Source organism: Molothrus aeneus, chromosome 2, assembly GCF_037042795.1.
Source record: "Molothrus aeneus isolate 106 chromosome 2, BPBGC_Maene_1.0, whole genome shotgun sequence".
In the NCBI taxonomy this organism is placed as follows: Eukaryota; Metazoa; Chordata; class Aves; order Passeriformes; family Icteridae; genus Molothrus; species Molothrus aeneus.
This window is the reverse complement of record NC_089647.1, coordinates 27,826,573-27,851,963: the sequence shown is the minus strand read 5'-3', so window position 1 is coordinate 27,851,963 and position 25,391 is coordinate 27,826,573. Positions and strand designations below refer to the sequence as shown.

At 50.5% G+C, this 25,391-nt stretch overlaps 3 protein-coding genes and 1 non-coding gene across 9 annotated transcripts; 1 reads left to right on the top strand and 3 right to left on the bottom strand.

Moving 5' to 3' along the window:
* The first annotated feature begins 190 nt into the window (after positions 1-190).
* On the top strand, positions 191-6,834 carry PHB2 (prohibitin 2). The gene is made up of 8 exons (XM_066569875.1): positions 191-360; positions 442-526; positions 601-680; positions 1,070-1,254; positions 3,383-3,512; positions 3,983-4,086; positions 4,496-4,573; positions 5,126-6,834. Exons 1-8 carry the CDS (start codon positions 234-236, stop codon positions 5,204-5,206), a joined length of 870 nt encoding a protein of 289 aa, XP_066425972.1. The 5' UTR covers positions 191-233; the 3' UTR covers positions 5,207-6,834.
* A 2,697-nt stretch (positions 6,835-9,531) lies between these two features.
* Positions 9,532-24,368, bottom strand: PTPN6 (protein tyrosine phosphatase non-receptor type 6). Of its 6 annotated transcripts, XM_066572196.1 has the most exons (16): positions 24,134-24,210; positions 22,958-23,059; positions 17,920-18,042; positions 17,408-17,602; positions 15,141-15,360; positions 14,266-14,382; positions 13,967-14,083; positions 13,469-13,565; positions 12,985-13,064; positions 12,730-12,879; positions 12,493-12,624; positions 12,076-12,230; positions 11,709-11,776; positions 11,191-11,342; positions 10,367-10,464; positions 9,532-10,260 (listed from the first exon to the last, which is right to left on the bottom strand). In XM_066572196.1, exons 2-16 carry the CDS (start codon positions 22,969-22,971, stop codon positions 10,152-10,154), a joined length of 1,827 nt encoding a protein of 608 aa, XP_066428293.1. In that variant the 5' UTR covers positions 22,972-23,059; positions 24,134-24,210; the 3' UTR covers positions 9,532-10,151. The 6 variants fall into 6 exon arrangements, with proteins under 6 accessions (XP_066428293.1, XP_066428292.1, XP_066428291.1 ...); XM_066572195.1 differs by lacking the exons at positions 22,958-23,059; positions 24,134-24,210 and adding an exon at positions 24,261-24,368; XM_066572194.1 differs by having other exon boundaries at positions 12,493-12,879.
* C2H12orf57 (chromosome 2 C12orf57 homolog) lies at positions 24,319-25,127 on the bottom strand. The gene is made up of 3 exons (XM_066572199.1): positions 24,998-25,127; positions 24,715-24,891; positions 24,319-24,634 (listed from the first exon to the last, which is right to left on the bottom strand). The coding sequence occupies exons 1-3, from the start codon at positions 25,053-25,055 to the stop codon at positions 24,486-24,488; spliced, it is 384 nt and encodes a 127-aa protein (XP_066428296.1). The 5' UTR covers positions 25,056-25,127; the 3' UTR covers positions 24,319-24,485.
* Positions 25,128-25,168: 41 nt separating this feature from the next.
* LOC136553845 (U7 small nuclear RNA) lies at positions 25,169-25,229 on the bottom strand. Its single transcript, XR_010783245.1, has one exon. It is a non-coding gene; the product is annotated as a U7 small nuclear RNA (small nuclear RNA).
* Positions 25,230-25,391: the final 162 nt, after the last annotated feature.

The following is a 25,391-nucleotide window of genomic DNA, read 5'->3' as shown; positions in this document are numbered from 1 at the left end:
CGCCCCGGCTCCGCCCTTCCCGCCGCGGCCACCCAAGATGGCGCCGGGGCGCGCCCTCTATCTGGCTCCGGCCGGACCCGCTTCCGGAGCGCCTCGGCCGCCGCGCCGGAAGGCGAGTGCTGGGGGCGGGAAGGGGCAGCAGGGGCGCTCCCGGCGCCGCGGTTTCCCGCCGGAGCGGCACGGCGGTCGCTCCTTCCGGTGTCCTTCCCGGCGGGGGCGGCGGCGGGGCGGCCATGGCGCAGAACCTGAAGGACCTGGCGGGGCGGCTGCCGACCGGGCCCCGCGGCGTCGGCACCGCGCTTAAGCTGCTGCTGGGCGCCGGTGCCCTGGCCTATGGCGTGCGAGAGTCCGTCTTCATTGGTGAGTGGAGTCCCCCCACAACCCCTCAGAACCTTCACTCCCGCCGCCCGCGCTGACCAAGCCTCCGCTCTCTCCCCGCAGTGGAGGGCGGCCAGCGCGCCATCTTCTTCAACCGCATCGGCGGCGTGCAGCAGGACACCATCCTGGCCGAGGGGCTGCACTTCAGGTAGGGCCCGGCCCCCCCGGCCCCCTCCCGGCCCCGGCGGGGCCCTCGCCCCTAACGCGCCTCCGTTCCCGCAGGATCCCCTGGTTCCAGTATCCCATCATCTACGACATCCGAGCGCGGCCGCGGAAAATCTCCTCCCCCACTGGTTCCAAAGGTGAGGTACAGGGGCCACGAGGGGGGAGGCACGGGACAGGAATTTCGCCGTAGTGCAGGCGCTCCTCAGACAATTATGGACTGTTAAGGGCTTGGAATAGACCTAAAAAATCGTTTAGTCACAATCTCCTGCCGCGGATAGCGACATCTTGCACCAGACTAGGTTGCTCAAAGCCCCGTCCGACCTGGTTATGAACAGCTCCAGGGCTGAGCCATCCACTGCTTCCCTGCACAACCCGTGCCAGTGCCTCACCACTCCCTCTGTAAAAGATTTCCCTCTAATTTCTAACCAGAGCGCCTCTCTCCCCATGGGTGCCGCCTGCTCCTTGTCCCATCGCGGCTGAGGGGCTCTCCCTCTGCCCCCAACCCTGACCCCGCTGTGCCCCGCAGACCTGCAGATGGTGAACATCTCCCTGCGGGTGCTGACGCGGCCCAACGCGGCCGAGCTGCCCAGCATGTACCAGCGCCTGGGGCTGGACTACGAGGAGCGAGTGCTGCCCTCCATCGTCAACGAGGTGCTCAAGAGCGTCGTGGCCAAGTTCAACGCCTCGCAGCTCATCACGCAGAGGGCCCAGGTGAGCCCGGCCCGGCAGGCTCGGGTCGGAGCTGCTGGGTGGGGGGGAGCCTCCTGGCAGGGGAGGGAAGGGTGACTGTGCTCAGCTGGGGAGTGCATCCACATGGGAAGCATGTCCCATGTACAGTTTGATTCCAGTTCAGGCACAAGGACTGTGTTGGCAGCTTCCCAGGAGTAAACTGGGTCTGTTGGTGCACAGAGTGCAGAACTGCACCAGAATGTAACACTAGGGGAGGGAGAGCTGATTTGCTTCATGATTCACAGGTGTCTGTGGAACTGCCTTTTAAAATACAGACCTTGGAATGACTGTCAGAGCAAATTAAACAGTTTGAAAGATCTGAAAAACAGTGGGAATGAGCAGTTAACAAAGCACTAACTTGTCAGTGATGGATGCTTCAGAAGGTCACAAATAACTTCTGTTCCCAGTCACAGAAAGGGTCAGGTTGGAAGGGACCACAGTGGGTCATCTGGTCCAGCCTCCCTGCTCAAGCAAGGTCATCCCAGAGCACGTGGCACAGGATTGCATCCAGATGGTCCTGGAACGTCTCTCGTGAGGGAGACTCCACAAGCTCTTTGGGCAGCCTGTTACAGTAAAGAAGTTACCTGCACAGTAAAGAAGTTATTCCTCATATTCAGGTGGAGCTTCCTGTGTTCTGGTTTCTGCTCATTGCCTCTAGTTTTATTGTTTGACATCACTGAGAAGAGCTTGGCTCAGTTGCCTCAGCACCCTCCCTGCAGGCACTGATTAGAAAAGGACTTGGATGTCCTCTGGGGGGAGTGTTGCAAAATATTAGAAACATCTAGCTTAAAAATGCCTATTGTGAAAGTTTGTGTTGTAATAGTTTGATTGCCAGGGATTCTGAGAGTTCTCATCTCCCATAGCAGCTGGTGCAGAGAGGGGGTGCTGGTTTTGTAAAAGGTTTTAGAGGAGGTCCTGCAGGACCAGGAGGGTGTTGAAGAGGAAGAGTTGTTGGATGAAATACAAACTATCTCTCAGCAATCAGAGACTATATCTCTCATCCATGTCAAAAGATCCAAAGAGTAGAACTGAGTGTCCTTAGGTTTTGTTGTAAGAAATGATCTGCATCCCCTGGTGAGGAGCTTTGGCTTTTTGTGCTCATCCACATGGAGTGCACTGGAGGGATTTGTTGGTCTTCATGTAGAAAGAGAATGCATGGAGAGGATGGGACAGCAAAGAATATCTGTGAGGGTTTCAGCTGTGCTGGAACAAAGGCTAAGGTTAAGCATCTGTGATCTCAGATAAGAATCATTCTTTGATCTCTGAAATTTTGGAACAAACTGAATTACATTTGTCTCCTTATCATGTATCCATCCAGTGCTTGTTATGATAAAGTGATGTGGTATTGAAGGGATTGATAGAAAAAAACCCCAGTGATTTCATGTAGTTGTGCACTCACAGTTCCCTCAGGAAAGGTTTCTGCCACTCTTTAGAGTTCTGCTCAGAAACCGCTGCAGTAAAAGTAAAAGCAAATGCTCGACTGGCCAAGCATGTGATACTGTAGCAATAGTTTCTGTTTAAGTCAATATTTGGTGCAGGGCTTGTCAGGCTGCCTGAAAAAGGTGCTGGGAAGTAAGAGTAGAATAAATCAAAGTATCTAACAGCAACACCCACCCAAAGCAGCCAAAAAAAGTGGAGTAGCTGCACGAGTCAAGTAGCTACTGTATTAAGAGATGTGATACGGGTTAAAAAAATTATGTGGTCATTTAATTTTTTGTGTTGGAGTACAGTTATGAAAGCACAGCCTGCAAACAGTGGCAAATCCAGGGTGGATAAAGAAATGCTTATTGCCAAAACTGGGAACTATGGAACTGGATGTAGCAGGATGTGAAAGCAAAAGATGCATTCAAGGTTTTTTACTTTCACAGTGTTACTTGCATAGAACAGTTTAGTAGTAACTATAAATGAGCTGTAATAGAGTTTTGAAAATGCTTTTTGTGGCTGTGGATATGTTACTCAGAGGTGGTGTTGATGTCCATGGTTTGGAGCTGGGGTTAGGGAACGTCTCTCCCAGCACTGTGAAGAGCAGTTGTGCTTTGCTTTTGGAGTGCTCAGGAAGTGAGAGCACCCTGTGCTTGGTACTACTCTTGTTGCTGTGTGTGTGTTTCAGGTGTCTCTGCTCATTAGGAGAGAGCTGACAGAGAGAGCCAAGGATTTCAGCCTCATCCTGGATGATGTGGCTATCACAGAGCTCAGTTTCAGCCGTGAATACACAGCTGCTGTGGAGGCTAAGCAAGTGGGTGAGTTCCACTGGTGCCTGAAAAGGGTGGATTGCCTTTGCCTTTTCACTGAGCTATTAAACAAGGAAGTGGAATTTGGGCTAGTGTGTCACTGCTGTGTCACTGTGTAAGTTCAGGCACAGGGTTGCAAATCTCTAAGCCTCCTAGTAACAGAGCTGAACAGGTTTATTTTGCAAGTGTTACCAGAAAGCCTTAGCTAATGGGATAGACCACAGGAGGGACTGAGTTCCCAAAACTAAGGTTCCTCTTCAGACTGGACTCTGTCACTCACTGGGGGGGGTACGTGTGAAGGGTCTGGGTGCTGTGGGTTTTACTCAAGAGAAGGTAAAGTGCTCTCAGGTATGTTTTGTACTTGGATGTGTTCCCAGAATGTTACTGGTTCTTTGGGAAGCAGAGCCCCTGGTCTCAGCTGTCAGGTTCTGATGGAAGACGCAATGTGTTTCCAATGCCTGTGTCCCTTCTCCCTGCAGCCCAGCAGGAGGCACAGCGTGCCCAGTTCCTGGTGGAGAAGGCCAAGCAGGAGCAGAAGCAGAAGATAGTTCAGGCCGAGGGGGAAGCGACAGCTGCCAAGATGATATCCTGCTTCAGGAGATTTTGTGGAATGTGGCTTGTGAGCTTGGCAGTGCTGGGAATCTGTCACACTGGGCTCATGCTTAGGAGACTGTGATCTCTTGATAGCTCAAGTAGGTCACTGTTCTTTTTTCCCTTCCTGCAGTCAACTGGAACGAGGTTTGTCTGAGGTTACAGGCCATGGGCCTGCGCTCCTTGTTGTAAAGTTTAACTTTCATTGGCTGTGTGTGTGACCATAATCCATAAAGTTCTTATCTGGGCAGGTGAAAATATGCCTACCCAAAGGCTCATGTTACTGGGAAAGAGATTGCTTTCTACTCACTGAGATGTTCTTTAATATGGTTTAGGAAGAATTCCTTGAGGGTAAGCAGCTTCTGTTTGTGGGATTTTCCTTAACTTTGGTTCCTTTGTACCTCGGGGAAGCTCTCAGCAGGAATCCAGGCTACATCAAGCTACGTAAGATCCGAGCTGCTCAAAACATCTCAAAAACGGTGAGCATTTGGGCACAGAATTCCCTTTGTCCTTTTGCAGTCCTTGTGTCCCCCCAGCCCAGTGGCCACATGATGAATTTAAGGCGAATATGATCTGCCCTGTCCTGATCTCTGTTCCTGCCCAGCCCTTCTCTGCTCAAGTAGAGCTTAAGACTTAGCAAGGATCTGCAATTAGATGTGAAGCTCAGAGTTCATGCCCTTCATATGACATGGATTGACATGGCCAGATCCACATCAGATTCCATCACCCACCCTCTGCTGCAGCCACCAAAAGTTTCTGGTTACCTGCAGCTGAGAAAGGGGGACATATAAATGTGGGATCAAAGGTCTTTGTGACAGAGAGACAGAATGAACACTTCTTTTAGAAAGTCTGATGGCTCTGGGATGGGAACTCAGGAAGTAGGGAGTTGTTTTGGGGATTGCATTGATTTAAATGAGGTCTTAAGTGATTAACAAGAGTGCTGTATCTGAAGGGGGAGAAGGGTTCCTAGTGCTGTTCTCCATGTGCATTTTTAGTCCTTGATGCCATGTCTGTAATGTATTTCTTTTCAGATTGCTGCCTCACAAAACCGTGTGTATCTCACAGCAGATAACTTGGTACTGAACCTGCAGGATGAGGCCTTCACCAGGTAAAGGGGCTGGGTGCCTGGCTTTGTCTGCACCCTACCTGCGAAGCTGCTCCCCTTTCTGGAGCTCTCTCAGGAACTTTTTCTGAGAGGACCCCGATGTCAGAGGATATAGCCAAGTAGGGAGCAGCCTCTCCTACTATGGGAATGGGGATTTTTGTTTAATCTCATCAATTTACTCTTGGTTTTTTTTCTTTCCCACCCTCCACCCCTTACTGCGTCTGCTGACACAGAGGAAGGTAAGGCATTGCATGTTTTGATCCTTTTGTTAGTACTGGAACCAGGGTGTTGCTGTTTCCTGGTGCCTGGCATGTTTCTGGCATGGGCCATTTTGGCCCCAGCAAGTTTATTCCAGTCTCCACCTCAATTCCCATTTGTGATATGAAACTTGAAGCTTTCCTTGAAGGGAACCACACAAATATGTACATGGAGTGTGCAGTAATTGGAGCTCCATGTGTGCCTCATAGGGAGCCTTGCATGGGAAAGGCAGCAGTAACAGTGGAGCCTTCTCTGAGCTACTACATGTACAGGGCATCCTGTGGTTATGACAAACAGGGCTGTGAGGAGGCAGGAAGATATCTTGGGAATCTGTGGTGGTTTGGGCTGATGATCTCTAGGGAAGATGCTTTTGTCCAAAAGCTTTCCAATTCATGTGAGAACACCCCATCTCCTGCTTTCAGAGCTGTCAGGAGTTTGGTGGCCTTGCCTGATCTGTCCAGTGTTTACTGAAAAACGCAGTGCCAACTGAGCTAACAGGATCCAGCTAAAAGCTTAGATTTCTCAGAACTGAGAAGGGACACCAGAGTTGGTTTCTTTTCTCTGTGATCTCTGATTATAACATCCTTTTTCCTCACCTCTGACCAGATTCTGTTATATTTGTTCTGGAAGATTTAAGGGGCTTTGGAAAAAAATCCACCTGCCTAAGAGGAAGGACTTGGAAGTCCAGATCCTTTGGGTGTGACCCATACCTCAGAATCCATATTGAGGAGCTGGTACAGCTTTGCTTGTTCTTTCTGGTGACTTGTACTGATGACTCCCTCCTGTCTCCCTTTCAGTGACAGTCTCCTACCCAAAGGCAAGAAATGAAAGAAGCTGAAGATTCCTAGAACCAGCGTTGCTGACCAGCAGAAGATAAGAGTGAGGATCTTTGAACTCCCTCCACTAGTATTGTTTGTCCTCACTATGAAGTTTTTAATCCAGTAGCCAGATTTTGTCCCCATGCCTCTGCTCCATCTGTGGTGATTCAGTTACAGGAATGGGCTCTGCCTCTAGGCAGCTGTAATTCCTTCCTCATCCCACCGGTTAAATTTGGAGAGGGGGCAAAGGGGCTTACTGGTATTAACCCACGTGGATATTTGCCTCTAATCTTCATTAATATTTAGATTTGTGTAGGATATCAAATTATTTTTTGGCCAAGTGAGGGAGTTCTTCTGCCATCAGCACCAGGCTTTTTTTCTAGTAAATTTTGTTTCTCTTTCACTCTTGATCCCAAGAGAACCTGGAACTGAATTCAGGACAATGCCATTCATTGGGTGCCTGTCACTGCTGGAATATCTTACTTGTGTCACTGTCTGCTCAGTGATGCTTTCAGATATTTGTAAAAATTAAAAAAAAAAAAAAACAACCAAATTTTCATTGTGTCTAAGTGTGCTTAGTGCATGGGGAAAAAAGTGGTTATTTTGTGTAGTGGGAGGTGGAACAGAGATTTTATTTGGTTGAAATTGGAATGAGGATGATGAAGGGAAAGGGACAAAAGAAAGAAATTCACTCAGGGTCACTGGCGGATCATCACAGTGTGGGGAGAGAAGGAGGATGCTCATACAGCTGTGTGGGTGACCAGGGCTGGTTCCTTACCTGCCTGTGAGGGCTGCAGATGAGGGTAGGTTTACCTGCTTTTCCAGGTCACAGCAGCATCTCTATGCTGTGTCCTGGCCTCCATTGTTACACCTTGGGCTTTTCCCCTCTCTGCTTTCCTGGCTGAAAAGAAAAGGAGAAATCTTCCTCCACTGACTAAACTCCTTTGCTTGTGTTTCAACAGCAAGATCTTGTGTCCTTTAGGGGGAGCTTCTTTGCTTTTTCTCTAGGCTGCTCTATACCAAGATTTAAGGCTTTGAGGTTATCACAGCATCATAGAATCATAGAATGTCCTGAGTTGGAAGGAACTCACAAGGATGAAGTTAAACTTTAGGTGAGAGCATTGTCTAAACACATCTTGAACAGAGACAACGTCAGGGTCATGACTGCTCCCCTGAGGAGCTTGGCCACCCTGTAAATTACCCTTTTTTCTGATATCCAAGCTGAACTTTCCCCTGTGCAGCTTTAAGCCATTCCCTGTGTCCTGTTGCTGGACACCAAAGAAGAGATCAGCATCCCCCTTCTGCTGCCCCTGATGAGGAGGTATTAGGTCAGCCCTTGGTCTTCTCCAAGCTGAATTAACTTTGTATCCTCAACTGCTCCTTGTAGTCACACATTTCCTTGCTGTCTTTGTTGCCCTCCTTTGGACACATTATAATTATTTTTATATCCTCCTTGTATTGTGGAGCATGAAGCTGCACCCAGTGATGGTGAGGCTGGAGCTGAGTGCAGTGGGACCCTCACTTCTTTGGCCAGCTAACTATTCTGTGCTAGCAGCATAACACACCTGGCAGGGCCTGCCATCAGTCAGAATGCCCAGAGCCTTTTCTGCAGGGCTGCACCCCAGTCTCATCCTTCAGTCTGTGTTCACATCCAGGATTGCAGCATTCTGGGTGCAGAATCTGCCATTTGCTCTTGTTCAGTTTTGTGTGGATGAAATTGTGTACACATCTGGCTGTGTGCTGAATGCGGTCCAGAGGGATATGGTGACACTATCTAAAGCTTTGCCAAAAAAAAAAAAAAAACCAAAAAATCCCATACAAGTTCCAAGTCAGCTGGGTGTTCATCATTCCCCCAGCCATGGCCATCCTGCCCAGGGCTCCGACACCCCCCATCACCAGTGTCAGAGGAAGAAGCAAAGGCAGCATTAAATGTCTCTGCTTCATCACTGCTTGGGGATGAGGTGACCCACCTCATCAAGTGGCAGACCAGTGTTTCTTTTAGTCTTCCTTCTGCTCTTAACATACTTTAAAATGCCTATTTTTACCCATCATAGTACCAGCCAGAAAGGAACAGATAAAATCTATGTGTTCCTAGTTTAAAGCTTATTGGCAATCAGAGCCATAACTAATACCTATATATTTGGACTTGCAGCATCAAGGAAGCACAAATTCTTTGAACCAGCTTTGAAAATGCATTCTCAAATAGTGACCCCAAAGTATTTGTGTGTAACAGATCCTATGTAAAGGAGAGTAAACTGCTTATGACAGTGCTGTATTTCTTGATGTGCAGTCAGGAAAGTTCTTGTTCAGTCTAAATTTTTTGTAGACCGGACATTATGGACACATTAAGCTCAGTATTTGAACACAAAGAAGGTTCTCAGTAACCTGAGCTTGTTCCACACGATGTCTTCATTTTCAGGCTGCAGGTGGAGTTTAAGCTAACCCTTAGTATGCCTTGCTTTAGGCTGTGGCAGCTGTTTAAGAAGGAAGACAGCTGGGTCCTGTCCTTTGAAGCAACCCAGGGGTCTCAGGCAAAGGTAGGTGTTTCCTTAGGCTAGGACTTTAGCCCCTTCCCATTACTTAAAAGAGGGTATCTGGCATTATGAAACACAACGTGTCCCTCCACCCATTTTTACTTCTGCCCCTTATTTCCCCCACTGCCCCTTTCCTGTTTCTTCCTCTAATGGCAATGGAATTGCAGAGCCAGCTGGGAAATGCACACACAGGCCTATGGGCTCACAGGCTAAGGGAAGCTAAAGGCCAGCACATGGAAAGAGGGTCTGCTCACAAACTGTCTTCTGCCTTCCAAATGCTTCCAACCAACTTTCTTGCCATATCAAATGACAGCAAGCAGTGTCCTTCCTCCCAATGCATTGTGTATAAATCCTGGTGGGAAGTGGGCTCTGGAGGCCTTTGGACCAGGCTGCTGCTGGAAGTGTTACCAGCACGTGGTCAGAGCAACTGTGGCTTTGCCTGTTCACATTTTGAAAACTCACAAGTAAAATTTAGATATAAAAGCTGTGTCAGGGTTTGTCACACCTGACTTTCCATGCTCAGGCTTCCCTGCTGACCACCAACACTTGAGCCTCACACAGCAAGAGGCCACCATAATTGGTCACAGCTTCTGTTCAAAAGCCTGAAGGCAACAGGAAATCAGGAAAACTAAGCTGAAGCCATCCTTGTGAGTCTTTTCAGATCTGCAGGTGAAATCAGGAGTACAGCTAATACTCGGAGAAGAACACCTTTTGGGACCTGGTAGCCAAACAAACACAAGTTTATTTACAAACAAAAAAGAAAACATGGCCATCACATCAAATTCTGGTATATTTACAGCATCCAGGTGAAGGATGGGATAGCAAAAGGATAAGAGGGGCAGAATGTTGGTATTAAGGAAGGAGGAAGTCTCCTGTTGAATTGCAGAGGAGCTGAGCTGAAACAGGCCAAAACTTCCATACTTGAAAAGCTGAGGCTTCAGGGAACACAAACAAGATAAACTCTAACTCGCAGCAGTGGGCAGAGACGTAGCTCCTGGACTGACCTTCCTTAGCTCTTGGCTGAGAATTCCTCTGAAGCTGACACAGCAAAGGTGGGTTTGGGCCTGGTGCTCAGGGAGCAAGGGAAGGAGGGGTGTGACCTTTTCCTGCTAATGGATGATGAGGGGGCAGTACTTTGCTGGCCTGCACAGGCAAGGGACCATGGAGTCAGTCAGCTGAGTTACTGACTCCATGGGTCACAGCACTGAAAGCTGGCACAGGAGAGAAGGGAAAGGCTTTGTTCCAGTCCAAGAGCAAGGAATGCAAGACAGGCCAGCTGGGATGTGAGCTCCAGTCCTGCAGCCCAGGTTCAAACCCCCATGGGGCTACCTGCAACGTATGATTATTTTTTCTTTAGTGAGCCTTTCAGCTTCTTCTCTGAGGAGCGTTGTTTCCGCACCTTCTCCTCCTTTTTCCCCAAGTTCTCATACACTGTTGACTCCTCTTTCTGCCTGTAAGACCAGGGAAAAAGTGAGGAAGAGTAAAAAGCCAGCCAAGCCAGCAGGCAGACTTGCCAGGGGCAGGCAGAGCTGGGTCTCTCTTTGGGTGAGCTCTTACTTGGAGGGTTTTCGGGAAACCTTGGGGTGTGCATTCCTCACTGCAGGGGGGTAGGCGATGTTCCCATACTCACACTCGTTTGGCTTGCCTTTCCGAGACTGCAGGAGAGGAAAAACAGGCTTAGAAGAGTGTGGTCTGGGAGATGCACCTGAGCCACAATGGAAGAGTTCTGGCTGTTAAAGTCCACTTTGTGCCAGGATCTCAGTGGAAGTTGGTGGATTGTTGAAGTGCCTGGGCTCATCACACTGCCACTGCCAGAGGTGAGCAGCAGGTGCAAATGCAGTCTTGTACAGGAGGCAACAGTGGGGAACAAATCTCTGGAGGCACTAGAACGCCTAAAAGTCCCAAATTTCTGCTAAAGAATATTGAAACAGCAGGAACTACAGCATGCTGCCAGAAGCTACACGGAAAGAGAAAATACACCATTTATCAAATAGCAGGAAAAGATTTTGCAGCTGCAAAACTAGGATGTGAAAGACAAAGAGGAAAGAAGAGGCAAGGAAGGTCTTTGCTTGGCCTAAAAACTAAGTTTGTAACAAAACAGCACTTGGTGATATTATTCAGAACATAGTTAAAGTAACCGCATTAAAATTTAACTGCTGTCTAGAAGTTCAGGAAGGATTGGTACTTGAACTGCTAATGAACTTGTCCCCTGAATTTAAAAGCCTTAGAAGAGAGGAACAGGGACACAGCTCTTACTGCACCATTGTAGTTTGTGTAGGTCTCAGTGTTAGCTTAAAGCTTCTGAAACAGAGCACTTGAGCTCAGAGCCAGCAGCATGCAGGGCTTAGGCTCACAGGGCGGCAGAACCCCTTTTCTCTCACCTGGATAACTTCCAGCTTTTTCTTGGTTGCCTCTATGAACTGGCAGATGGCCATGTAGATGAACTTGTACTGGGCCTCTGTCTGCACCATCCCAGATCGCTGGGCCCTCACCATCTGGATGGTCTTCTGGATGTCAATGTCGCAGTCCAGCCCTAGCAAGGAGCACCAGAAAAGCTTATGGACACATAGTCACTGCCCCCTCTCCCAGTTCTCTACCAAAAGCAGCCACAGCAGAGGACAGTCAAGAAGTTTCCACTCCTTCCATGCTCTTTATTCCTGTATGGACCTCCCAGCTCTCCCCCTGCTCAGTACCTTTGAAGTCTGGCTTTGGATGAAAAGCCAAAGCTCAGGGAAGGCTGAAGCCTTAGGCGGATATGGTACAGAGATCCAGCAGAACAACTTTCTTAGGACTATGGCAGGATCTTCTCCCACTGACAGCTGATAGTTTTCATCCCTCTGCAGCTGAATTCAAAGGCAAAACCCTACTGGGTAGCCCAGTTCATTTTGAGTCCTCTTACCCTTGGTGGAGATTGTTTCCACTATCATATCAATGACGATGATAGTCCCAGTGCGGCCAATCCCAGCACTGCAAGGAGAGGACAAGCAGAGGTCAGAGCAAGACAGCTCCTGAAACAAAATGCAGCTGCTTCTGGGGAAGGATGTGCCTCTTGTAGCAGCTGTTCAGCAATTCCACAAAAGAGTCACATGTTCAACAGGTAGAGAGTTTGGTGTGGGGGCATTGAAGAAGAAAAAAGCAAATATTGGGACTGGCACATGCTTCACTCACATGTCCTGTGGTACAGCTGGAAGCAACAGGACAGACCTTCTGCATCTCACCCCAGATAAGCAATGGAGAATGCTTCAAACTCCAGCCTCTGTACCAACCTGCAGTGTACCAGAATAGGCCCTGCGTTGGGGATGCTCTCTTGCTTCTGGTTTATCTGGTCGAGGAAGCTGAGCACTCCTCCCGGCTCACTGGGTACACCATGGTCAGGCCAGCTCAGGTACTGGTATTGCCAGATCTCACGCACAGCCTTGCCCTGAGAAGAGCAAAGCACCCCACTGGTAAAGCTGCAACCCAGTCCTGTCCCTGGCCTCTGTCCCAGGGAGAGGTGAGTCTGGAGCCAGAGAGAATCTGTCTCCTGCCCACTTCTTGGTGATCCCACCAGTGTGATTTCAGCCCAAACCAGGAGGGAACCCCAGGCCCAAGAAGGCTGAAACAGCAGCATCATCACAGCACCCAGCAGTTCCCAGGCTGAGGTGTTTGGTGGCTTGGAAGGCAGCCCTTGGTCAGACACTCACGTTATCCTTCGGGCACACGCAGAGGTGCCGCAGTTTGTACTCCAGTGCATCGTGCTCCCCAGCGTTCTGCACAAGGTAGGGACCGTACTCCTTGGTGCTGCCCAGCTCTGGCCAGTAAGGCACACATTTGTTCTGTGTGGGCAGAGAGGGCAGGGTGAGGATGGGCAGAAGGCAGGAGAGAGAGAAAAAGCAGAGCAATGGTTGAAAGGGAAGAGAGACCTCCAGACTGCTACTTACCCGGCCTTTTTCCACCTCCCGTGTTGTCATCACGATAATGCGTGTGTTCTCCTGCCACACCATTTGCCACAAGTCATTGACTGTGGCATCCAGGCAGCCCTGGCTGGCGATGTAGGTCTTGGTGCACTCATCTGGGCTGATCAGGGTGTTCTGAGTGCAGACAGGGGAGGGTCAGGAGGGCTGCAGGAGCAGCAGACCTGGCCCTGCTTTGGCACTGTTCTGGACAGGCACACAGCTGTCTTTCAAGAATCTCACCTTGACATAGTTGGCATTGATGTAGTCAGATCCAGGTATGTTTGGGTCCCTTCCCTGGAGGATGACTCTGGAGTGATCAACTGGGGGTGCAGTGAAAGAATGAACAGTGCAATGAGATACTCCATGCACAGCCACACAGAGCTCCTCACTGCCCTGTGCCACCTCAGTCATGATTCCCAGCGATGCCCCATATCCTTAGCTCTCCCCCTCTGGGTTCAGACCAATCTCACTCCATCTTCCCATCTCTCTGCCTCTGTGATGGACCACAGAAGCTAATGAGTCTGATGCAACCCTCCCTCCCATCCTTCAAGGACAGGAAGAGGCTGTGACCTTCCACATCAGCTCTTAAATCCTCAGTGCCATACACCTTGTAACCTGCTCTGGAGGACAGGGATGGCTTGGAGGGAGGGAAGACTTGGACAGCTCTTCATTGCCTGTCTGTCCATTTGGGTTTCTTTTTTTATAGTGGAGAAGCAAGACTCACAGGGCAATATGTTCTTGTATCGGTTCTTGCTCTTATTTTCAGGTCTCTGGCCCTCATGACGGTCAAACAGGTGCTTGGCTTCCTGTTTTTGCAGGCTCTGAGAGCAGAAGAAAGAACAGTCATGGCAAGGTCACAATGTATGACAGGGGAGGTGGGCACTAGGAGGCACAGTGGTGGTGGCTCTGATGACACATGGGCACGCTGTGGAGGAGCAGAGAAGTGAAAACCAAACCTAGACTTGAGAAGTCTAAGGCTTGTGCCCTTACTGTCTTGGTGACTCACTCTCCCAGCCATAAAAAAACACATTTCTGCATCACTGGGTTCACTTAAAGATGAGACTCATTCCCCAAGGGAACTGATTCCAAACAGACACTTCTTTCAGAAATAAATTGACAAGACATGAGAAATTTGTGTACAGGAAGAAGTTGAGGATGGAGAATGAGGTGGTGCATGCAGAATTCCCAAAAAGCCAAATAATGTCCCCCAACAGTTTCTTACATCAAATTCCTCCCAGAATCCAGCCTTGGACGTCTCCTCAGACAGACTTGTCTTCTTGTTCAGTTCGTGCACTCTGTTCTCAATGTCAGCAGCATTCACCCTCGTAGCATAGTAGGGCTGGGGGAGGGGAAACACAATAGGTGAGAGAGAGAGAGAGAGAGAGAGAGAGAGAGAGAGATGCTGGAGAGCAAAGTGTCCTCTGTGCACCATGGAAAAAAGAAGGAAAGGGACATAAAGCAGAAAAAAACAACAAATCTGTCCCCTCAAAGGGTGTCTAAAAACCAGGAAACTGGACTTACCTGCTTCAGGTACACAAAGGAACCAGACATCTCCTCAATTCCAATCTTCTTGAAGTGCTCCACCAGATCTGTCAAGCTGTCAAACATCTCAGCCCCTCCAATTGTGTAGCGTCCATTCTAAACAGAGGAAAAATGTGTAATGTCTCACTCATAACACTCATAACAGAATCCTGGAATAGTTTGGGTTGGAAGGCATCACAAAGGGCAGCTAATTCCAAACCCCCTGCCATGGGCAGGGACACCATCCACTAGACTAGGTTGCCTAGAGCCCCCTCCAGCCTCACCTCAAACACTTCCAAGAATGGGGCATCCACAGTTTCTCTGGGAAACCTGAGCCAGTGCCTCAACAACCTCACAGTATTTTTTCCTATTATTCCATCTAAACCTGCCCTATTTCAGTTTGAAGGCATTCCCCCTTGCTCCATCACTCCATGCCCTTGTAAAAAGTCCCTCTCCAGCTTTCCCATGAGCCTCCTTTAGGTACTGGAAGGTGCTGTAAGATCTCCCCAGAGCTTTCTCCAGGCTGCACAGCCCCCACTCTCTCCACCTGTCTCATGAATAAAGCTGGTGAAAGGCAGGAAAAAGGCAATGGTGGGGTGCAGATCCATAGGCACCACCCTGCATCATCTAGGAAAGCACTTCCTCTGGCAGGGCGGTCAGAGAATTTGTCCTGAGCACATGGAGTTCATGGCACTGTGCTGTCAGTGGATCAAAGCCCAGAGGAGGTGTATTGCCTGCCAATCCCATTTAAGGCCAGTTGCCTTCTCTCCATGGAATCTCATCATCCCACATGAAAGAAACAGGAGAAATTGTCACTGCCATTTTGGTATCATCCATCAGACCACTGCCTCTCCTCCTGCCCTCCCACTGCTCACCTCACACATGATCTTGATGTGTGTGACTTTGAGCCGCGCCCCAGAGGCACCGGCTGCCCCGGCTGCAGCATCAGAGCCAGGTTTAGGCTGGTCAGTGAGGACAGACAAGACAAAGTCCCCAGGTTTGCTGAGGCTCTCCCGCACCAAGAAGGTCCAAGGGGTAGCTTTGGCCTGGAGCAGGGACTCAGCTGCAGGGCCTGACAGATGCCCATGGTACCACCTAAGGAAAAACAAGAGAGGGTTAAAAAAGAGGTGGAGATGCGGGAAGTGGATGCCCTTGGGCTGATGAGTGAAAAACAGCAGCACTGGGGAAGGGTGAGGGAGGAAGAAAGGAAGGGGAAGACAGAGAGGAAGGAATGAGAGAAGGAAGGAGGAGCAGGATCTTGGGAAAAGCAGATGAGACAGAAGGTGGAGAGCCAGGCAGAGGAGGAAAGTGCAAGGGATGAGGTGGAGACAGAAGGGACCTAGGGAGCAGAAGGCTGGTACTGGAGGACACAGTGGGAAAGCACCAAGCGTGACCTGTTGTGTGACACACACAAAAGCACAGGTAAGTGATACTTTCTGCCTGGGAGAGGGCAGTCTGTGTCTTTCAGCACCTCACAGTATTATTGGGACTCTTGCCTTACTGCTGCAAGGGGCTCTGGAAACTCAAACACCAGGGAAACAAAAATAAGCCCCCACTGAGTCAGAAACTCTCCCATCAGATTTAGCAGCACCCAGATGGTTGTGCTGAGATCAGATCCATTAAAGAACCATTCCAGCAACTCCTCTTTCTGAAACTCAGTCACCTCTTCACTCAAAGGATAATTCCCATTCTCTGAGCACATCACACTGCAGCAATCACCCTGGCCATGGGAGTGAGCACCAGGAGCTGATCCATGTGCACATTCCTGTCCTCAATACAAACACTCAGCAGCTCCTTCTCTCCTCCTAGCACAAGGTCAGGAGCATCCCCATTTGACAAAGGTGTTCCCTACCTCACCATGGGGATGTGGGAATGGATTTACTTCCATGGAGCAGCTAACAGGGAAGGCCTGGCCTGGTGAACTTCACATTGTTAGGGGGCTATTTGTTCCCATGAACTGAGATGGAGTTCAGGAGGCCACAGTCCAGTCACAGAGGCAGCTGGGGCATTTATTCATTCTCCCCTGCATCTGGTCAGAGCAAGGGGTTGCTCCACGTACAGCAGGAGGTTCACACAGTTATTACTGGGCTCAGCAAGTAACTTTTGCTGACCCTCACCTCATGCACTGCAAGAAGCAGCTGGTGACACTCACTACACAGCTGTCATTAATTTCTGAACCTCCTCTCAGAGAACTGTTCAGCCACCATGTGCTCAGGTGCCACCTTGGGATCAGTTGGCCCCTCCAGCCCATCAAAGAGGTCTCCCAGCCTCCCCTCCCCACAGGGAGGAGGGGGTTAATGGGTCCCATTCCTCCCTCCCCCAGCAAAGCCCAGCCACGTGACGGAAAATCACTTGGGGAGAGAGTGAGAGGAGCTTTCGTAAGAGCCCGAGGGGGGAGGGGGTAAGTTTCCAACCGCAGGAGGAAGGGAGGAAACTGCAGGGCCACGAAGCAATGGCCTTGACTGGAGAGGACAGCCAGCAGCAGACCTGCCCCTCTGCAGCCTGACCCAGAGCAAGCTGGGGTGTACCCCGGTGTTTCAGCCCTGGGCCTCTCTGCTCGCTACCTCCAGGTGCCCAAGGAGGACCAGTGGAGGAAGGACTTGTCACCCCAGAGCAGGGCATGACAGCTCCCCTGAGCTGCATCAAAGGGCCTGAAAGCAAAACACAAGGGCAAAGCCACCTGATTTGATTTAGGAACTTGGTGTCAGAGACACATGCAAAGCGGGGACAGGAAGGAGACTAAGCAGGCCAGGAATAGCAGGGGAATATGGCCCTGCTCGCAGCTACGTGAGTCACCCAGGTCTAGAATAACCAGGGAGGTTTGGAGCACGACTGAGGGCTTCCACACAACGTGTCCCTCCACAGACCACTGCAGATCCACAGCGGACACCGCAACCTTTTCTTTCAAAAACAGCATAAAAATAGCAAAGGCAACCGGAAACCAGAAGTAAAAATAGATCCCTACTAGGTCTGCTGTGATGGATCAAGGTACATGCAGCTATTCCTGGGGATGCTGCCCCCATGGACACAGAGGAGGTTAAGAAAGGCAGGGGGCAGGATTTGCTCTGGGGATGCCGGCAGGACAGAAAGAGGCCATGAAACGTTTAATCACAGACACAGCAGCTCCGTGCTGTCCCTGTACCTCTCTGTCGTGGGGTCAGAACAGTTGAGCGGGTATCTCAAGTCGATGATGGTTCCATCTTTGTCCTGCAGTGAGCCCTGTTGCTGTGTGTAGTACTCCACCAATTCTGACAAGGTGGCAAACTTCTCCCCTCCATACAGGTCATAGAAATCCCCAGTATTCTGGATGCGGATGTGGGTTACCTGATCACCAACCCTGTGAAATAAAACACAAGGCAGTCCAATGAGATGGTTGGGAAAGGGGCAGGAAGGTGTCCTGCACTACCTCCCACCATGGAATTAGAGCAAACTATCTCTGTGAATGGAGATGACTGGAAAGAGAAGCTCCTTGGACAACTTGAGGGAGGCTCTAGAAGACACTGGGAAGCTGAGGTCATTTTACAGCTTGAGTTCTTTGAGAAGAACTCAAAGGAATAGAGACAGGATGAAGAAGATGCCAGAGGACAGGTGAGGATCTGGGCAACCTGTGTATGTAACACTGCAAAGACAGAAGCTGGGGTCCAAGTTACTGACCGGACTGAAAGGGAAAAATCCCCCTGATTCCTCCGACTGGGTCTGGCCAGGAAGCTCCCATGGACACCTCGTCCCTTCAGTAAGGCTTCAGCTTCCAGCCCACTCAGGTCACGGTGAAACCACCTAGCAGAGAAAATAACAGCAAGACCAAGTGAATAAAAAAGGCCAGGCACTATTGTGGAGATCTGTAGGGTGCAGAATGGTCCCCGGTCAGCATCCCTAGGTGAAAACCAGCAGCAGCAGCATCCCTTCCTGCCTGATGCCTCCCCCAGCCTATGGATGGTTCCCATGAGAGATATGGCTTCCAGGACCATCCCTGCCCTCATCCATTCCACTTCCCTGGTCCCATTCCTCACACACACAGACCTCTCAGACCCTCTTACCTCACCATTGCGGAGGGAGAAAGCAGAGGCGGCCAAGTGGCTGCCACCAAAGCAACCCAAAAAACACAGAGGAAAAATCAGTTTGCGCTGGAAGGGAAAGGGAAGTCGGAGGTCTGTGCTGGGGCACCCAACACCAAGCTGCTCCTGCGCCTCTTGTGAGCTGGCCATGTATCTCTCCAGGAGCTGACTGTCAGTCCATTCAGGCCCTCTCCATGCACCTCTCCCTGCACAGGTGCCTTGATCCCTGGCCCGCTGTGCAGCGCTGCTGGGCACGGGCAGGCGCGAGCCCGAACACAGCGGTGCACGCACGGCTCCGGGAACAGGAAGCGCTCTGAGCCATCCACTCCACAGCCGCAAGCTGCTTTGCATACACTTCTGCTTCTCCTTTTGTGTCTTTCCTCCCCATAGCCCCTATTATTTTTGGGTCCCTGTCTTTAGCACCCAAGGGCTGACTCTTCGCATGCATTTTGGGTTCTGGCTGTGTTCACAAAACTCAGTTCTGTTCGTCCTCTGCTCCCCTTTTCCTCCAAAAGGCCAATGAGCAACACAAATGGTCCCAAATGTCCTACATGCTCTGTACAGGCACAGGGGGGAATCCGTGTGAATCCAGAGCTGCAGACTTCAAGGTCCAGGCTAGTCCTCAGAGCACAGCAGTGCCTGCCTGAAACCAGCCTGCCACGGGATGGGACTGACACTGGCAGTGGTAGCTCAAAAGGGATGGGGAGGTTGGGAGAAGGTGGTGAAGCTGCTCAGGAACAAGGCAGAGACCAGGACAAACAGCTACAGGGAGCCCACACAGCACTGAGGGAGCTGAGCCGAAGACCTTCAAAATCCCAGCACCACACACTGAGGCCAAAGCTGACAACCTGGACAACCAGGTACAAAAAGAAGGAAAACCATTCCAGTCACCTGGCTGCTTCCAGCTGTGGCCCATGACTGTCCTGCCCACAACACTGGCTTCAAGGTCTGCAGGTCTGGTGAAAAAATGGGAGCTAAGCCGTGGCCTAAGAGTGCAATCCAGCTGGCAAAGGAGCCTGGCTTTTCCCTGGGGCCATCTCAACTACCCTGTGCGGTGTGGGCAGCAGCAACAGCAAGAGCCTTGCTCATTTCAAGCAGCAGCAGCAGCTGCAGACTTCCCCACATACCACCAGGCCGGGAAATCCTGCAAAAAGATGAACAGGCTGCTAGCTAAGTCTTAGACAAAAACTCGTGGCCAAGACAGAAACTAGCAACAAAGGGAAGTACAGGAGAGACGAGTGGGAAGCTAAACTTCATTGCTAGAAAGGCAACCCAGGCACCTCCAGCAGCTTCCTTAGAAATGCTTCTGGTTTCATGCACATGGTGAGCTGGGGTGTGGTGAGCTGCAGGCAGCCAGAGGTACTGACTTAGAACTGATATTAAAAACCGAGGAGATTTTAAATGCATGGGAGCAACTCAAGGGAACAACTTCCGCACAAAGTTGTAGAAGTTGCACCAGAAAGGCAGCACCTAAATCAGTCTAGCAGGAACAGGAAACAAGTGTTGTTTATTGCCAAGGGAGAAAAGGCAGGAACTTCCAGGGAGAAGTCCCAAAAAATAATTCCTGATATCAAAAGCATATTAGAGTATGCTGAATCAATATGAAGCCAAGGCAGACGAAAACCAAAACTGAGGCATCCCTGCACCCTACACTGAAGGAGAAAATCTGTCTGAGGAACTGAACATTAGCTGGACACAGGGGAACAGGGAAAGAACAAGGTAGCAAAGAACCCAGACCAGAATAAGAAAGGGTGAGAGAGCACTTGTCCCATGTAACTCAGTATCCTCCAGAAGGACAAGCCACAGGATGCAGTGTAATCTCCTGACAGTATTTTCGTGGACAAAAACCCCGTATCACATAATTTACAGGATGAGTTTATGCTTCTGCTTGCTTTCATTTTAGGAAAGGAGTGGATGCATGCAGCCACCCTGGTGTCCATGATCTGGGCCATCCAATTAAAAACTACCAGTAAGGGAGGGAAACGTCATCACAGAGAAGCCATCAGTCTGTATCTTCAAGGCTGCTCTCCCAAATGGCTGCAGCATGGAACAGCTGAGCCACTAAATATAATAAGACTGTAATTGAGCCACTAAACCACTTTTTAAATATAATTAAGAGGTCAAGAGATTTCAGCAAAGAGACTACTCTTACACTGTTTGTTTTTCAGTACAACACAGGTGTTAGAACCTCATCTTGTAAATCCCTTGTGGAAGCAGGCCACAGCTAGCGCAGTAACAAATTTACAGCAGAAGGTAAATGAAATAGCTAATTAAAAAAACACACATCTGGATTGCTGCAAGAAAAAAGGCCCTGAGAAACTGGAAAGAATCCAGCATAATGCCACTAATGCAGTGAAGAGCCTGGAACATAGCAGAGAGTAAGCTGGGTTTATTCAACTTGAAGAAAAGATGCTTAAGGAGGGATTTAACACTTGTCTGAGACTAGCTAAAAGGGGCTGTGGGGGTTTAGAGCTGATAAGTCAGGTTCTTTTTTGTGGGACACAACCAAAAGACAAGAGGCAACAGGCATCACTTGCAGCAAGGGAAATTCTGATTAGGTATCAGGAAAAACTGCACACGTGCTCCCCCCCAAGGGGGTTCAGCACTTGCCACAAGTCTCCAATGCAGCGGAGGAACCTCCACCCTGGCAGGTGTCAGGACTCAGCCAAACGGGGCCCTGAGCCAACTGAGCCAGTTTTGGGGCAGCAGGGGTGGGACTAGGCAGTGCAGAGGTCAAAATGGTTGTTAAAGAAAGAGCAGAGAGAAAGATTGTGTATAGAGTTTCTTTTGCTCTTGTACTTCCTAAGCCTCTGTTAGCAGCTACTTGTAGTCAGCTGTCAAATGCATAACAAATTTTGCACGCTTTGGCAAAGAGCTCCATTGCTCAGTTACAGAAACACCCCCTCCTTTGACTTGCTTATAACCTGCTCCTTGCCTCTTTCTTAGCACCTGGTTGTTGTAAAGAAAGGAAAATCAGTCTGTGGTTCCTGTTTCTCTCCCCCTGCTCCAAGCTACTTGTGGAAACAGACCTGAAACATCCATATCCATCCTCAGGCTGAAGACTACAGCCCTACTAAGGGGTTCTTTTTGTACAGAACTATTCTACGCCTCTGACCACCTTTGCTGTCTCTCTCAGAGATATTTCCAATTCTGGCATTTTGATTTGGAGGTAAGAGTGAAGGTGGGTACAGAACTGTGGTGTTCAAAATGTTGGTGAGTCATGGACAGTGGTGATTTCTGATGTTCACTACAACCAAGCATTAAGCTAACAACTGCATGGACTTCTATAATCAAAGAGAGGTTACCATTAGCTCACAGTCATTGTTTTATATGCAATTTTGGTATTATTTTTCTGTATGAACATTGTTTTACAAAAGCTTTTTCATCTGCTGTTCTACTGCCCATTCATTCAATGCCATTAGGTCTTTCCGAAATTATTCACAAGTCAACTCCCACTCTATTATCCTGGGTAAATTTCTACCATCATCCAATTTTTTCACCTCACCAGTATTCCCAGGTCACTTGGGAATACACTGAACAGCTTGTATTTCAGATAAGGCCCCTGTGATCTGACCACTGATGACTTCCCTTTGCTGTAAAAACAGGATGTTAATTCCCACCTTCCATTTACTATTCTCTAGTATTTCTTTACTCAAGAAAATCTTTATCTTCTTTTTTAATGCTGCAATTTCAGCCTTATTTAAAGACTTTGATGAAAGAATCTTGTCCAGTTCTTTAAATCCAAGCAAACTGTACTGGCCAGACCTGCCTTATCCACAAGCTTGCTAAGTCCCTCAAGACCCTCCAGTTTTACAGGACCATATTTGCCTTTACAAAAGCAGATGCTGGCACTTCCTTTAGTATCACATTTATTGCTCTCTCCATTATACTGTGCACCCTCCTGCTCAGATAACTACTTTATTGTTCCATGCTTCTCTCACATTTGGGGGAGCTAATTTGGAGCCCTTTTTGCGAATAATCTTCTTGTGAATCTCAGCACAGAGATGATTTCAGACAGGAGGTTTTGCTGTTCTGTACAGAAGTCTGTTGTAGTTCAGAGCAAAGGCTGCCTGTGGATGGGCTGATGGACCATCTTCCTGTGACTTGCCAAAGCCACATGCTCTCCACCAGGCCTTGAGGCTCTAGAACAGTGTGGGACCACTGTGGTTGCCCAAATTCTTACCAGAGAGTAATGCCAGTGTGAATCCCATTTCCTGACACCCTTCCAGAGCAGGGTGCCTGTTTGGACTCACTGTGAGGATTGTATATCCCACTTTTTGTTCCATAAAGGGCTAGAAAAGATTGCAGCAAATAAAGGAATAACCAGTATTTAAAAGGCCAGGCAGCTGACATCTCTCTCTGCAAAACCATTCAGAGATGCTGCAGCTGCAGGGTGGCAGAGGAACTGCAGCACACTAGGCATCACAAACCCTGATTCTCCTTATCAAAGTAAGAAGGAGCAACAGTAACAACGTAAAGCACCGCGAGCTCCAATCCTCTGGCTACCTCTAATGGGCAGCTCCTATTAGAAACTGGTTTTTTTTTCCCTTCTGTGCCTGATTCCTATTGCTGCTATTTTTATTTTTCTCACCAACAACTCTTGTTTTCTTGCCCTAACTAGCATTCACAGCACTCACCCACGGGATGGCATCAGGGTCTTGTCTTTCAGATCCCCACTGATGGAGGACTGACAGGAGCTGGTGGAGGAAGTACCACAGCCCTCAACCAAGGGGGTCCTACTAAAGAAAATAAAGCAATATTGGAATTACCAAGAAAGGATCTAGAAACGGATTTGGGAGGGAGATCAAAGACCTGGATAGAGCAGAGGTGGCCTGGCACCCTGGCGGCAGGGCTGGATGCTCATGGCGGTGAGTGCCGGGGCGCTGGAGCAGCAGCTGGCCGTGCCTGCGGGTGCAGCACCTCCCGTGACTCACCTGAGCCCGATCCGCACAGGCGAAGCTCCGAACTCCGCCTGCTCCCAGGCGGAATAAGGAGGAGGTAGCTCCAGGTCAGGCAAACCTCAGGCCTCAAGCCGCGGGCTTAATTTCCACCATTTGCAAAGCACTTCCTGGACTGCAGTTAATGAATAATCAAAGGGGTGGGGGAAGGCCAAGGCCAGGCTCGGAGAGGTAGATGGAGACGGAAGGGACGGACTGCTCTTCCTGCCTCCCATCCACTGAGCTCACGCCCTCGCTGGCTGCATTCCTGCCCGCTTTGTAACTGGGAGCACAGAACGCCCGACGCAGCTCCCTCACACCTGGCTTGCAGCTCCCTGCTCTCCCAGGCCGGGCTCCTTCACTCTCAGCCCTTTTCCCCTGTTCCTGTCGCCAAGGACCTCAATTCTTCCAAGGACAACAGGGACAAAGGGCAGGAGGCTACAAGCAGACATACCTGATGTCCCTCTGAATGACACGGGAAAGAAAACATTGCAAAGGAGCAAGGCTGCACCACTAGGTTGATCCCTCTGGAGTCCGAAAAAAAAAAGGTGAGATAAAATTTTTATGTTGTTTATGTTGTTGTAATCCAGGCTGCAGCCAAACGGGGCAAGCCCAGCCCTCCCACGCGCCGCCGCTCCCTGCTGCATCTCTCCGCTGCCTTTTTCACTAAGGATAATGTGCTGGATTGCACATTCAGCCACAAAACAACGCAGCCACAGGCACTGGGGGCAGGAGTAAATTAGCACTGACCCTACTGCGACAGAGGCCTCAATGGCATTTACAACACTTGCTGAACAGCACTAGATCGTGTTGAGGGACACAATATGCTTCAAACAGCACGTCTGAATATGCTTGCCCTTGTAAAGTGCTTAATACCTGTCTCTCTGATACCAGATCCTAGGGCTTCACACCGAGGCTCTGCACAAACCTTTCTGCAGAACGTGGTGTATACTGGGCCTCCCAAAAGAGCGTCACAAGTGTCATGCAGAGAGCACTGCTGTACCTGCCTCTGCACCAGGGAGCAGCACTGCTGAGCTCACGGCCATTCATGAAACACTGGGCATTTTCAACACACGCTTTATTCACGAGCAGACACAGGAGCGGGCACGAAGCATCCCATTCCTTCCAGGACCGCGTCTCCCTTGTTCAATGCCCCATTCCCAGGGCTGACAGGACCTGCACCTTGGAAGCACGGCACCAGTCGGAGCACCGGGAGAGCTCCGCGGGCTCAGGAGGCAGCAACTCCGCCGGTGCCAGCCCCGTGCGGCGGCAGCGTCATGGGCGGCAGGAACATGGCCTTGAGCTTGCCGGACATGCTGGCGATCTCCGGGTCCTGCGACTCGTAGGACTTGATCAGCCGGGCGAATTTCAGGACGCCTGCAAGGGAAGGGGGTGGGCGGGAAGCTCCGCTGCCGCGGCGGGCCCGGAGCATCCTGCCCGGCGGGGGAACAACCCACCTTCGCCGTCGCTGCTGAACCCGTAGGCCTTGATCACGTCCTGCTGGATCTGGGTGGCCACGGGCAGCAGGAACTGCAGCATCTTGCCCATGTCATTGCAGGCGTTGTCCCGAGCCTCCTCCATGCGCTGCGCGTTCTCCGGCGCCCCGAACGCCTTGATCACCTCCGCCAGCACGGCTGCGGGATACGGGCACTCAGCCGCCCGCCGGCCTCCCGTATCCAGCGGCGCGGCACAGGCCCTCCGCCGCCGGCCCGCCCGGGACACGGACCCGCCCGCACTCACCCTTCGCCTGCTCCGCGCTCAGCGCCGGCGGCACCGGGGGCTGCGCGGAGGCCGCCATGGGGCGCGGCGGGGCTGCCGCGGCCCCACACCGATCTGCACCGGCTGCAGCCCGGCCCGGCCCGAACGCGCCTGCGCCTCCCCGCCTCGTTCTGCCATTGCACCGCCTGTGGGAGCGGCTTCCCGCGGGCGCGGGAAACCTGCTGGACAAATTCTAAAAGAGCTGAAATCACTACCGGAAACTGCGCACGGGCGAGGACCCCCTCCGGGCCGACCCACCCCGAGGTGAGGGCGAGGGATGTTCTTATCCTGGGCCGTTTCCCCTGCGGGTCCCCGACCCGGTGCCGCCCGCCTGCCCCGCTCAAAGCCGATACCGGCAGTCTCCGGTGCCCCCAAA